Consider the following 12,784-nt stretch of genomic DNA (forward strand, 5'->3'; position numbering starts at 1 on the left):
TCTGGAGAAACATTGTCCATGGGGTTGAGATGGGTCGGACACAACTTTGCAACTAATAACAACAAAGGAAGGTAGGTTGGTTGGTAGGTAGGAAGGGCCTTGAAATAAAAAGAAATCTGTCAACTCTTTCCAACTGGTCAGTTGCTATAAACATTATCAGATGTCAGATGCCTTGTAAGAAATGAAACACTATTCCTTGTCAATTATGATTAACATCTTGGGAATATTTATGGTTTTGGGTGTTCATAAAACAGATGAATAGATAGTGAGGTGTAATTAGCAGAAAACGTGTCAATTGCTCCAGGGTTGTGTTGACCCTGGAATTTCTCAGGGTCCCCCAATGCACAAGGCTCTCTTTTGAACTGGGACACCGGAGGGCCTTTTCGGTGGGAATAAAAGGAACACGTTTGTCCACTTCTTATGATTAGCCGAGATTTGCTTAATAGAGTTGGTGATCAATACGGAAAGTGGATGGGCTGGGATAGCAAAACGCAGAAGCCTCAACCATTTAGCTGCGTTCACCCAGTTCGTCCAGGCAAAACCGAGCTGACCCCTTTCGGGTAAGGAACCCCATCAGGTGTGGGGAAGAAAAGTGCGGAGAAAAGTGCAAGAAGAACCAGCCAGAAAGCCGTGGTGGATTGCTTTGGGAGGCGAAACTCGGCCGGGAAGCCGCTGGCCCTTTAAGGAGAGAGGGCGGTGGGTGGCTGTTTGTTCCCTCTTCTCTCTCGGGGCCGAGGTGCCGCCTTCCTCGCTCCAGAAGCGCCGGGCTGGGAGGTTCTGCGCCGGGTCACCACCTCCGGCTGCCATGCGGTGGCTAGGCCAGCCTTGTGCCCTGGCTCCGTTTTTGTCCAGGGGAGCTTTCCAGGCCATCGGCGGGCGCCTTGCTTTGGACCAAGCAGCTGGCACGGCCGGCAGCCTACTTGGGACCGGCGGCGCTGCGCCGGGGTTCCTGCCGGGCCAGGCACAGCTCAGCTGGGCGGTCGAGAGTCCGGTTCCCGGCCGAGGGCACCAGCAAAGCGGTCTCGGGCTCCTGCGTCGCCTCTTGCGGGAATCGGGGCTGCTGCTGGTGGTGCAACCCGCTGGCTTTGCGCTCCCGGCGGCGGCCGGTGGAACCGAGGCGCTGCGCCGCCACTTGGAAACGCCGGCGGGGGATCCCAACCGGCTGCACCCGGAGAGAACCTGGCATGCAGCGAAGGGCGACTTCCCTGCCGGCGGAGAGGAGACCCGCGGCGGGGGATCCCGCGGCAACCCCGCACCTCCCCAAGTGGGTGAATGACGGGCCGCGCGTGTGCGTGGGAATGCGCGCTTGCATTGGTATAAAGGGGTCCTGGTGGGGCTTTAGGGCTGGAGATCAGGATGATCCACGAGGCTGCCTTCGCCCTGTACGAGTGCAGCGGCCACGACCAGAGTGGTGCCTACGTGGCCTGTGTAGTTCGGGAATCGGGGTTGTCTATCCCTCGGGAACTTGGGCTGGCTTAATGCGGAAGTGTCGACAATTGCTTTGCGTCCCTTGTGAGTTCAGTCACAATAAATAATAATAATAATAATAATAATAATAATAATAATAATAATAATAATAATAATAATAATAATAATAATAATAATAATAATAACAATAACAAATAATAATAATAACAAATAATAATAATAATAATAATAATAATAATAATAATAATAATAATAATAATAATAATAATAATAATAATAATAATAATAATAATAATAATAATAATAATAATAATAAATAATAATAATAATAATAATAATAATAATAATAATAATAATAATAATAATAATAATAATAATGGACTATTAAAGAAACAAGGACACATAATTTATTTCCCTCCATTGAAAATTGCCCGGAAGGTGAAACAGGAAGATTTTTTCTGAGCACCTTCAGAAAATAAGTGGAGAGCAGGTTTCTAAACAACTTTTTAAAAATGTTTATGTATTTATTTATTTTTAGTTAGTTAGTTAGTTTGTCACTCATGTACAAGATAACAGGAATAAGAATAAACATGAATGGGTACACAGGAGAGAAATAAATGGGGACAGTAGGGCTGATGCCCTTAGGCACACCATTTGGACACACGTAAAAGGTGCTTTAGCACTTAAACCCCCCCCCCCTTCTCTTTAATAATATTTTAGCAGGTTTGAACTGGAGTATCTCCCTGGTCTGCTCAGTTATCATTTGGAAGAGGTTTGTCTTGTGTGCATGCTACAGATAAAAGGGTGAGACTGGGGGGGGGGGCAGTTGTCACTTATCTGCCTTGAACTCACAGTTTACACCAGTTTTCTATTATCTGGTGCCTGCTAGAAAGAGGTAGAATTGCAATTCCATCATTATTTTTTTGTATTTCGGTTTATAGGCCACAATTACCAGTGTGGGGCAAGGTGGTCAAAACTGCTGCACTATGAGACTTCTGTGTTTGTTTGCTTATTTTTCAGTCATCTTACAATATCTAATGTTCCAGAAAGAACGACAAATTCCTTCTGTCTTACTTTACACGCAACATGTTTAAGCAATCGCAACATGTTTAAGCAATCGCAACATGTTTAAGCAATTGGATGAAGACTTTGAAGAGTAATTTGAAGTAACATGATAAGCTAGTTGGATGGTAATTTTGATTTGCATTTTTGGAAACATGCTGTACATACCAATCAACCCACTGAATTTATGATTGGATTGTGTAAACACAGATGATGGAGTAATTCAGAAACCAGGTTGCATCCCACGGGTTAAGAATACTGTGGGATGCAACCAGTTTGATTTTTTTTAAAAGCACCTGCTTTTCTGTTGAAATGATATCCAAGGTGACTTACAATAGGCAATAAAGCAATCTAGCATCACAAAAATAATAAGAAAGCAGCACCAAAGCTTGGAGGAAAATGTTTTTATTCAGATAGGCTTTTTCAGCTAATGCTAAAATCTAAATGGATTTGACAACATAAAAATTCAATAGAGCAATATTAGAAGACCAGATTAACTCCTGGACTTTGATTATAATTCATTATTTTTAGTATATCTTAATGCCAGCCTTTCTGAGCACTATTTGTTATGAAAAGGTCAGATTCAATTTAATTAATTGAAATTCCTTTGTGCATAAGGAGCAGTGGAAGAAACAGGGCTGGTATTTACCTTCTGGAGATGTCCAGGGATTAGTTTACTAAAGTTGGTCAGAGATCTATTTTAAATGAGGGAGGTTTTTTTTTTTTTAAAGCTGTTTGGTTTCTCTTGTAATGTTGGCTGTAAGTGTGAACTTATAGAAAGGAACTTGCTTCGCTGAGCCTTTCCCCTTTTTGGGACAAGGTTATCCTCAGCACCATTTTCTTATCCTTTCAGCTCTAGAAACCATCTCTTGAACCCGAGATCTTGTGTTTCCCAACAGAGAGGCAGTACAGTATGCTGTAGTAGCTCAGGCCTAGGATGGGAGAGACTCAGTTCAAAACAATTCTCAGCCATTGAAATTCAAGGAGGCCAGTCACTGGTTAAATTGGAGGAAGAATTGCTGTGCAAGCTACCTTAAGTTTTGGCTCTATAACAGTGGTGGCAAACCTTTTGGCCTGACGTTATCAAAAATTCAGAAAGTGCCTTAACTTGACTCTGCTAGAATGACACATACACAACCTAAACAAAAGAGAAACAATCATCTACTCGCACACCCCATCTAAGCCACCCTGAACAGACGGAGGCACTGGAGGCTGGGACTGTAGTAGAGGCCCAAAACTCGACCTCGGCTCTAACACCATCACTGCTCTTCAAAAATGGCCGCCTCACAGCATTCCCCAAGGCATGCTAGTCTTGGGGAATGGGGTGATTGCCCCTGCAGTTCGGCACTCCCCAAGATCTGCCACACGCTGCTTACCTTCAAATAATGTTCTCTCTGTTGACGGGCCCCTGCAGCCTACTTGAGGCTGCTCTGGGTCGCACAAGGTATTGGGAGAATGCTCTTCCATGGCCTCTGTAGCCTCCAAAAACCATATGAAAGCATGCCCCATTCTTGTGCAACTTCCAGAAGCCACAGGAGAGCATGTCCATTTTCACGCGGCCTCCAGAGACTCTGAAAATTGTGCAAGAACAATGTCTATGGAGATTCTCAGCCATCCAGATCATGGTTCTCCCAAAGGTGCTTTTTCATTCCCCACTATCCAGCCAGATTCTCCAGAGCTGGAGAAGCTTCATGGATGAGAAGCGAAACATCTTGGAAAAAAAACCAGAGTCTCTTGAAAAAGCACCTTTGGGACGGATGTAAAAGGCAGATTTTCTGGAATTGTTGGGCATTGATAAGCACTGGCTTGTTATCCAAAATGTCATATATAGATTCGCCATCACTGCTATAGAAAATCTAGATATTCTCTGCCACTGAATTAGAAACTCCTCCCCAAAGCACAGAGCTGCTTTGTGGCTAGCAATGTCACAGGGTCTTTGCCTTCCTCTGACCTTTCCTCTTCTGGACTTGTGTTAGGGAAGTGACTGGTTTAAGAACAAGGACCTTCAAATACCTAAAGGATGGTCTTGTCTGAAGAATCCTCAGGATCTAATCTGGAAGCAAACAGTAAAAAAAAAGTTTCTACAAAGCTGTTACAATGAGGAATATGTACTTTTGAAAAACATACACCCCAAAGTAGCAAGCATATCTCCAGCTGGACAATTGTCTTTCCACTGTCTGATAATAATGCACAAAATTGAAGTCATCTAAGACCTTGAGAAAATTCAAGGGGACTAACTCTACCATTGCTCTGTCCCTGTTCTCACCATTCTGGAACATGGAGACAATCTATGTAGCTGCTAAGAGTTTACAGCAACTGGATGGCAAATAATCACTCAATGGACGTGAAAGTTTGACAATAAAGAAATATGACAGGAAGATAATGGATACCTTTGAATTGTGATACTGACAAAAGCTATTGTGGGTACCCTAGTTTGCCTGATGAACAAATCAATCAATTTTGGAAGAAAATCAAGCCCGAGCTTTCCTTAGAATTTTAAAATCTCAACTTTTGTATTGGGGTTATGTCATGCAAAAGAAAAAAGAAAAGCAAATCTATTGAAGAAAGGATTAAAGAGGAAAAGCGTCAATGCAATGGAAGAAGTAGCTACGGGTGCCACTTTAGCCACCCGAAGATGGAGCAGAGTTCAGACCAATTATCCACAGGGTTACCATGAGTCAACATCAACTTGACAGCAATAAACAATAAAGCTAAATTAATTATATCCTTTAATAACATTTTAATTTCAGCTTATTGAAGGGAGAATGATTGGAGAAAAATCATATCCTGCTAAGACATTAGCAGTCAAGTCTTCCTTGCTCTTTCTGTCTCACCGTTTTCAATTCTGCTGAATGTAGAGCATTGTAGGGCCTTTTTTGAGAAAATTCTTGCTTTTTAGAGATCAAGCCCAATGCTCTCCATTGCCTTAAGTCTAGTCAGCAAATCAATAAGTCTCTGGTGACTTCACTTAACATCTTCAGTAGAGTGATAAAAGTGCAGTTTAGTTCTCATCAGTTGTCCTATTTTACAAATTAGATTACATTACACGGGAGAGAATTTAGGAGACCAGAAATGCTTTGCGGCATGTAGTCAATTGACATATGATTTAGAGGATAATATTGTTCTATATCAAAATCTACAGCTTTTTTTAAAATGAATTTGCAACTCTGCCACAGCAAGCCATTCTATGGGTGTGCAAGTCATAGCTTCTGAACATTTTAAATATGCTCTTCTCACAAACTTGCTTCTCTCTCCTGTGTGTGGATTAATTTCTGGTTCTTGATGGCTTCCATTCTGAAAACTTTCAGAAGCTACCGGTATCTATTTTCCCGGTGTGGGGGTAGAGTGATGTTTGAACCCCTGTTGAATAGGTTTTCCTTGTTTGGGAGGGGGGAGGTTATTATTTATTTGTAATTGTAAGGTGCCCAGAGTCATTGGGAATCTGGCAGCCTATGAACTGAATAAAAGAATAGAAAGTGATGTTCGGAGGCCTATGACACCGTGCATGAACATGGGGTAATAGCAGAATAAGAGCTATTTTGGTATAGTGGTTAAGGTGCTAGTCTAGAAACTGGGAGACTGCAAGTTCTAGTCCTGCCTTAGGCATAAAAGCCAGCTGGGTGACTTTGGGCCAGTTACTATCTCTCAGTTCAACCCACCTCACAGGCTGGTTATGGTGGGAAAATAAGAGGAGGAAGGAGTATTAGGTACGTTCACCGCCTTGTGTTACAAATAAAGTAATAAAGGCAGGATAAAAATCTAACAAACAAAATAAAATGCTCTAAGATTATACTTAAAATCTATTGTGAAGTGGAAAATGAATTAGAGATCTGTGCTGATCTTAATTAAAAATGTACTAGTGTAATTGTTTATGTTACTATTTCCTGCAGCACAACAGTGAATTTTCTTGTCAAGGAAAAGTCCACGTTCAATTGCTTTCTGTATACCAAAGCAGAGGATCTCAGGTTATCCGTGTCTGCAGCCACTTAGGTAGCACAGAGGGGGACCTGTCTTTACGCATCATTAAAAGAGAATTATGCCTATCGCTTCTTCTGCTTAGCTGACTTATTTTATGGATCGTAAGTTGTGCCAATCAAGCAGGTCTAACAGCTTTTTCCAATTCACTGCCCTCCATATGTGTGAGACTCTCACTTTCACGTTTCCAGCCAGCGTGATGCTTGGCTGCTATAGCTGTGGAATTTGTGAAGCTTCAGTTGTGATGGAAGATAAGAAAGGCTGAGGTGTATATGACTATGCAACCATTTTTGTAAAATAAATTATTATAATTTTAAAAGGTCCATGCAACCCCTGAACATCAAGTTTTATAGCATATGAATAACAGGAGTTAAGACGTAATTAAAAATACAGTATTAAAATAAGTAATGCAAAACAATAGTTTTCAATCTATGTATATTGCGTAAGCCATCTTGAGTCGCCATGGCCGAGTAGGCGGCAATATAAATTTTCTAAAATAAAAATAAACCTGCTATGTAACACATTTACAATATTTCTTTAAAGCATCTTTCCTTACTATCCATGATAATGGCTCAAATCTTTCTCCTAAGCTTTTAAAAAAGAAATTGAAACCTATGGAAGAACTATTGGGGGACAACATGTGTCAGGTTCTGCTAGATTTCCTGTTTTTCCCAGATTCCTCTTTGCTCTTCAATGCCTCTCCGGTTTCTTAACATAACGCACACAGACTTTACTTTTGAGATAATTTAATTGATTGCACAATGTCGGCATGACCTTTGGAGAAATGTATTCAAATTTCTAAGCTCCCAGAGCGCTTGCCTCGGTGTTAACGTTAAAAAGAGCAGCTTGGGTGATTTGCAAACTTTTCATTAAAAAGCTAGGATGAATGCGATCGGTGCTGTCTCTCTGACCCGAGCGAGCTGTTGTGAAACCCATGCAACGTTTTATTTCTTCAGCAGCCTAGCAAAGAGTGTTGTCTGCAAGCCATCGCCAACCAATTTCCTTTCCGCAATCTACCATGTTTTGTTATGAGCGCACATGTTGCATTACACAGCAGGAGCAGGAAAGCCAAAGCTTTGTTCCCAGAGGAGCTATTTTATATCAGCATCCTCTAAGCGGTGACAAGCATTACTGTGCACATCGCCTGCAGCGGTACAGAAGTCTCTTTCTTCTCCCAGGATTTGCAGAATCTTTGGGAAAAAAACATTGTTTTGATCTAGATCAGGGATATCAAACTCAAGGCCCATGGGTTGGATCCAGCCCATGGGGTGCTTAGATTTGGCCCATGGGGCCGGCCTGGAAATAGCAAGGGATCAGCCCGCAGTGCCTGCTACTGAAAATGGGGCTTGCGCCCTGTTCTGGGCCTGGACAGCTTCCTGCAGCACTCTGGCAGCCAAAACGGGGTGTGGTGGGACCCCGCATGGCCCACCCATGCCCCGTTTGGGCTACCAGAGTGCTGCAGGAGGCTATCCTTGACTCAGAAGGTTATTAAAGGGAGAACGTTAAAATATTTTACCTTTCGTGCTTGCAGGATTCTGCTAATATAGCCTATGTCAATAATTTATAGTTCTAGTCTTCCTATGGAGTCAGTTTCTTGATCTGATCTCTTTTTCATAGGGTGATCAAGTAGATCAAATATGCTTTAAAAAAACAAAAAGCACAGAAATGTATGCCTCTCTATTTTTATAAGTGTCTAAAACCATGTGCGGAGGAGCGGTCCCGTGTCATGCCCACGCCCATCCAAGCCATGCCTACCATGGCCATGCCCCCCTCCCCAAACACCTGGTCCTCCAAAGTCAAACACAACCCTAATGGGGCCCTCAATGAAATCGCGTTTATGACAACCCTGACCTAGACCTAGTGCTTTATATGTCCATGAAGAGGGAATACATTTACAAAGGTACATAGGGTGTACCTTTGTGTAAAATGAGGCAAACTTCACAAATGTTTCACTTAGCAACATACATTTTGGGCTTCATTGTGATCATAAGTCAAGGACTTCCTATAGAAGCCAAGCTTTGGCAGATGAGTTACCAAATTATAAAAATAGAATAAAGCCAATTAACTTCAAAGTCAACACAAAAATGAGTTAAACTGGCAATCAATGAGTTTGGGAAGTGAACACCAGCAACTCCTTAAAGACCTCAGTTGGAGTAGGCAAAATATTGCTTTCTATGACCTTAAATCTCTACTTGTATCCTTTCACAGCAATCTTTCTGAAGGTCATTGCCACCCAATTGGTGTAATTTTCCTATCATGTTGAAGTGTTAGCTCTCAAATAGATTTTACACAAAAAGGAAGGAAAACCCCAAAGAGAAAAAAGAGAATCCTTATCCAAGGGGAAGAAATAGTGGAAATATATCTCCACCCTGCAACCATGGCTACTCCTGCTTTCAGGCAGATTCCAAATACAGTTAGATTCTCATTTAGTGACCATAATGGGGACTGGCAACTTGGTCAGTCACCAAAATAATTGCTAAGTGATCCACAACTGTGCTTGTGATCTTCCTTCAGTTTTCCTTTTGCTTCATAGACCTGCAAATGTTGTACGAGGAAGTACTGGCTGTCAAGTTAGTTTTTCATAACCATTGTAACTCAAAAGAGTTGCTAAACAAGGTGGTCACTATAAATGAGGACCATTTGTAATGCTGATTGATATTTGCTGATAGGGGCTAATAATGACCATTTAAGTCAACTCAGTTTTAACAGCCAGTATATGACAAACAGGAATGCTATAGACTGGGTAAAGGGGCCAACTGTTACATACCAGCGGTTTGTAATATGATGTTTGAATAAAGGGCACCATAAATTACAGGATCCAAATGATGAAATAAACATGCTCCAAAATAAGTTTTACTCTAGAAACAAAATGGCTTATTTGTATGGTAATAGCAATCTCTCTCACTTACTTACCTCCAATATTCAGACTACAGGTACATCTCCAGAAAATCCCACAGATCCCAGCCAGGAAAATGGGAAGAAACCAAATAAATCACATCAGTTGAAGAAAATTTTTAAGGAATACGGAGCTGTTGGAGTAACGTTTCATATTGGGATTTCTTTGGTATCTCTGGGAATGTTTTATCTCATTGTGTCAAGGTAAGCATTATTATTGTTGCTGTTAGTAGATCACTATACTCCTAATCAGGTTGACGTGTTCTCCCTTTCCGATCTTCCCGCATTTACAAAGAGAAAATGAGAGATCTTGTTTTCATTTAAAAACTGTTAAGCTGAATTTTATCTTCAGTATACAGATCATCCTCAACTTATGACCACAATTGAGCCCAAAATTTGTTACGTGAGTTTTGCCCCATCTTATGACATTTCTTGCCACAGTTGTTAAGCGAATCACTGCAGTTGTTAAGTTAGTAACTCAGTTGTTTTGCGAATTGGATTATCCGATTGAGTTTGCTTGTCAGGTGGTGGCAAAAAGTGATCACATGACCCCAGGACACAGCAACTATCACAAATATGAACCAAAGATCTGAATGTTCATCACATGACCATGGGGATGCGACAAAAGTTGTAACTGTGAAAAATGGTCATGTCAACTTTTTTTTTCTAGTGCTGTTGTAACTTTGAACAGTCACTAAATGAACTTTTGTAAGTTAAGGACTATCTGAACGAAGGTGCCACATACACTTTGATTTTTCTCCATGCCATCTCTTAACGTTGGCCCATGCCAAAAGATTCAGTGAGCTTGCTTCCAATAATCTTAAACATTGAACTTTAGGCTGCTAGAATTTGAGCAGCTCCAAATTACTTCCAGCTATTGAGAATCTTGTTTTCTCTTCCATCCACGACTGCTACCAGATTGGACAGCCTTTGTATGGCCTGTAGCACAAGCCAGAACCACCTAATTGGGAGGACTTTTAACCAAAGCCAGTTTTGTCCACCCAGGAATCCCTTTATAGTAGTAGCTCAGACCAAAATCATTTAACTTCTGCCTTTGGCAAGGACCGTTGGGGTTGGGTAGCTAATAAATTCAGATTAGTAATGATAATAACAACTACAAACATAATACTTATTTCTGCAGCCCTGGCCTTGGTCTAGTAGGCGACTCACAGAAGGCTCTAGAGGAGTATTTTCCAATCTCAGAAACTTTAGAATAGAATAGAATAGAATAGAATAGCAGAGTTGGAAGGGACCTTGAAGGTCTTCTAGTCCAAACCCCTGCTTAGGCAGGAAACTCTACACCATTTCAGACAAATGGTTATCCAACATCTTCTTAAAAACTTCCAGTGTTGGAGCATTCAGAACTTCTGGAGGCAAGTTTTTCCACTGATTAATTGTTCTGTCAGGAAGTTTCTCCTCAGTTCTAGGTTGCTTCTCTCCTTGATTAGTTTCCACCCATTGCTTCTTGTTCTACCCTCAGGTGCTTTGGAGAATAGTTTGACTCCCTTTTCTTTGTGGCAACCCCTAAGATAAGATGTGTGGACTACAATTCCCAGAATGCCTCAGTTGCTGAGACTGAAAAAGACTTCTAGCTAGATTGAGTGGCTGAGTTCAGCTCTTTGAAACGTGGCACACTACTTCACCGCACCAGTTTCCTTCTCATTCAGGTTATTTGACAAACCAAGACACCCAAGTCCCACAGTTCAATCACAGAACAGACTTATCTCCCCTATTTCTCCAAGTAGGTATATGAAAATAGAGGTGAGGCTCACTCTAGTTTGCCTGTAGTCATGTGAACCATGGAATCCAGGCCGGAGGGATACATTGGATACTTCTATAGTTTTCTCCCATACCTACACAGTGCTTGTTTCCGATTGGATGAACATCAACACAGCCAAAATTTCCTTTACAACCACAATTGAGACTGGAATTTTTGTTGCTAAGCGAAGTGGTTGTACAGCGAGTCATGCCTGATTTTATGATCTTTTTTTGCCATGGTTGGTAGATGAATTACTCCAGTTGTTAAGTAAATCAGAGTCATTAAGTGAATCCATTGACTTTGCTGGTCGAAGCCAGCCAGGAAGGTTGTAAATAGGGATCACATGATCCCAGAATGCTGCAACCTTTATAAATCCCGTTTGCCTGAAAATAAAACCTCCCTGGACAATAAGCCCAATGAGGCTTTTCAGCATGTGCACTAAAATAATCCTTCCCCCCAAAAAAATAAGCCCTCCCGGAAAATATTGCAACACAGCAGCAGCCATGAGGTGATCACGCTCACTGCCTCCTGAACCTCCAAAATAAGACCTCCCCGAAAACAAGGCCAAGAGCTTATTTCGGTGGTCAAAAGAAAATAAGACCGTGTCTTATTTTCAGGGAAACATGGTACATGCCTTGTTGCCAAGTATCCAAATTTTAATTATAGGACCATGGGTTGCAGTCATAAGTGCAAGTACAACGTATCAGTTTTTTTCAAGTTTCATTGTAAACTTTGGACAATCACTAAACAAACAGTTGAGTACCTGTACAAAGTTCTTTTGTAAAAGAAAAAACTATCAAAATCATTCACTTTCACGCTATTAATGTATCGCCTGTTTCTCTCTTCTCCCTTTTAGCGGAGTGGACATGACCACTATTCTCTTCAAGCTGGGATTTGATGAAGCCCTTGTGCGATCCAAGCTAGCTGCTGGAACAAGCACTTTTGTATTGGCCTACGCTATTCATAAACTGTTTGCTCCTGTCCGGATCAGCATCACTGTCGTTTCGGTGCCCTTTCTTGTTCGCTATTTTCGGAAGATAGGATTTTTCAAGCCTCCGGCTCCAAACCCTTGAAATTTTTCCCTGGAATTAAAAAGGACGCTCCATCATTTCTTCCTAGAAACTTTCGATAGCTCATGCAGTCTGGCTTGTCTGTTTGCAATCCCCCCAATCGCTTTGAAAGGATGGGAATGTGCTTTGTCTGAAATTAGTAACTACTTCGAAAAGACTGCTGTCTATGTTGCTCAGCTACATGCTTACTGAGGCCCTGAAGAATTATGGATTGGGTACACTAATAAAGATGTCAGATTACACCACTAGAACATGTTATCTGTATGGAGTAGGAAGACTTTTTAAACAATGGGCCTATTCAGGATTGTCCCATGGTGGAGGATGTTGAAGAACAGGCATAAATGACCAGAAAGCAAGTTCAAGTTGAGGACTAGAAACACTTCCTACGAACAATTTGACAATGAAACCAAATTTGGGATTTCCTTTTTCTGGGATGCTTTCAAGCATATTTTGATTTCTGAACTGAATAAAACTGTAAGTTATATAGATTGAATGGTCTTTTCAGTTCTGATTCTAAGCCTTCCACATTCTCTGCAAACTCATCTTCTAAATAAGTGTATTGAATTTAGGATGCAGATTACTAAATCTTGTTTCC

At 41.4% G+C, this 12,784-nt stretch overlaps 1 protein-coding gene across 1 annotated transcript; it reads left to right on the top strand.

Moving 5' to 3' along the window:
• Nucleotides 1–703: 703 nt before the first annotated feature.
• On the top strand, nucleotides 704–12,675 carry FAM210B (family with sequence similarity 210 member B). Its single transcript, XM_081947886.1, has 3 exons — nucleotides 704–1,264; nucleotides 9,392–9,564; nucleotides 11,976–12,675. The coding sequence occupies exons 1-3, from the start codon at nucleotides 806–808 to the stop codon at nucleotides 12,190–12,192; spliced, it is 849 nt and encodes a 282-aa protein (XP_081804012.1). The 5' UTR covers nucleotides 704–805; the 3' UTR covers nucleotides 12,193–12,675.
• Nucleotides 12,676–12,784: the final 109 nt, after the last annotated feature.

Source organism: Natrix helvetica, assembly GCF_964273705.1.
Source record: "Natrix helvetica genome assembly, chromosome: 3".
Classification (NCBI taxonomy): domain Eukaryota; kingdom Metazoa; phylum Chordata; class Lepidosauria; order Squamata; family Natricidae; genus Natrix; species Natrix helvetica.

Excerpts from the sequence above, each read along its gene's own strand:
- FAM210B (XM_081947886.1), top strand. The coding sequence starts at position 806 with ATGCGGTGGCTAGGCCAGCCTTGTGCCCTGGCTCCGTTTTTGTCCAGG. Across the intron at positions 1,265-9,391 it reads GCAACCCCGCACCTCCCCAA|ACTACAGGTACATCTCCAGA; the intron begins GTGGGTGAATGA and ends TCCAATATTCAG. Across the intron at positions 9,565-11,975 it reads TTTTATCTCATTGTGTCAAG|CGGAGTGGACATGACCACTA; the intron begins GTAAGCATTATT and ends TCTCCCTTTTAG.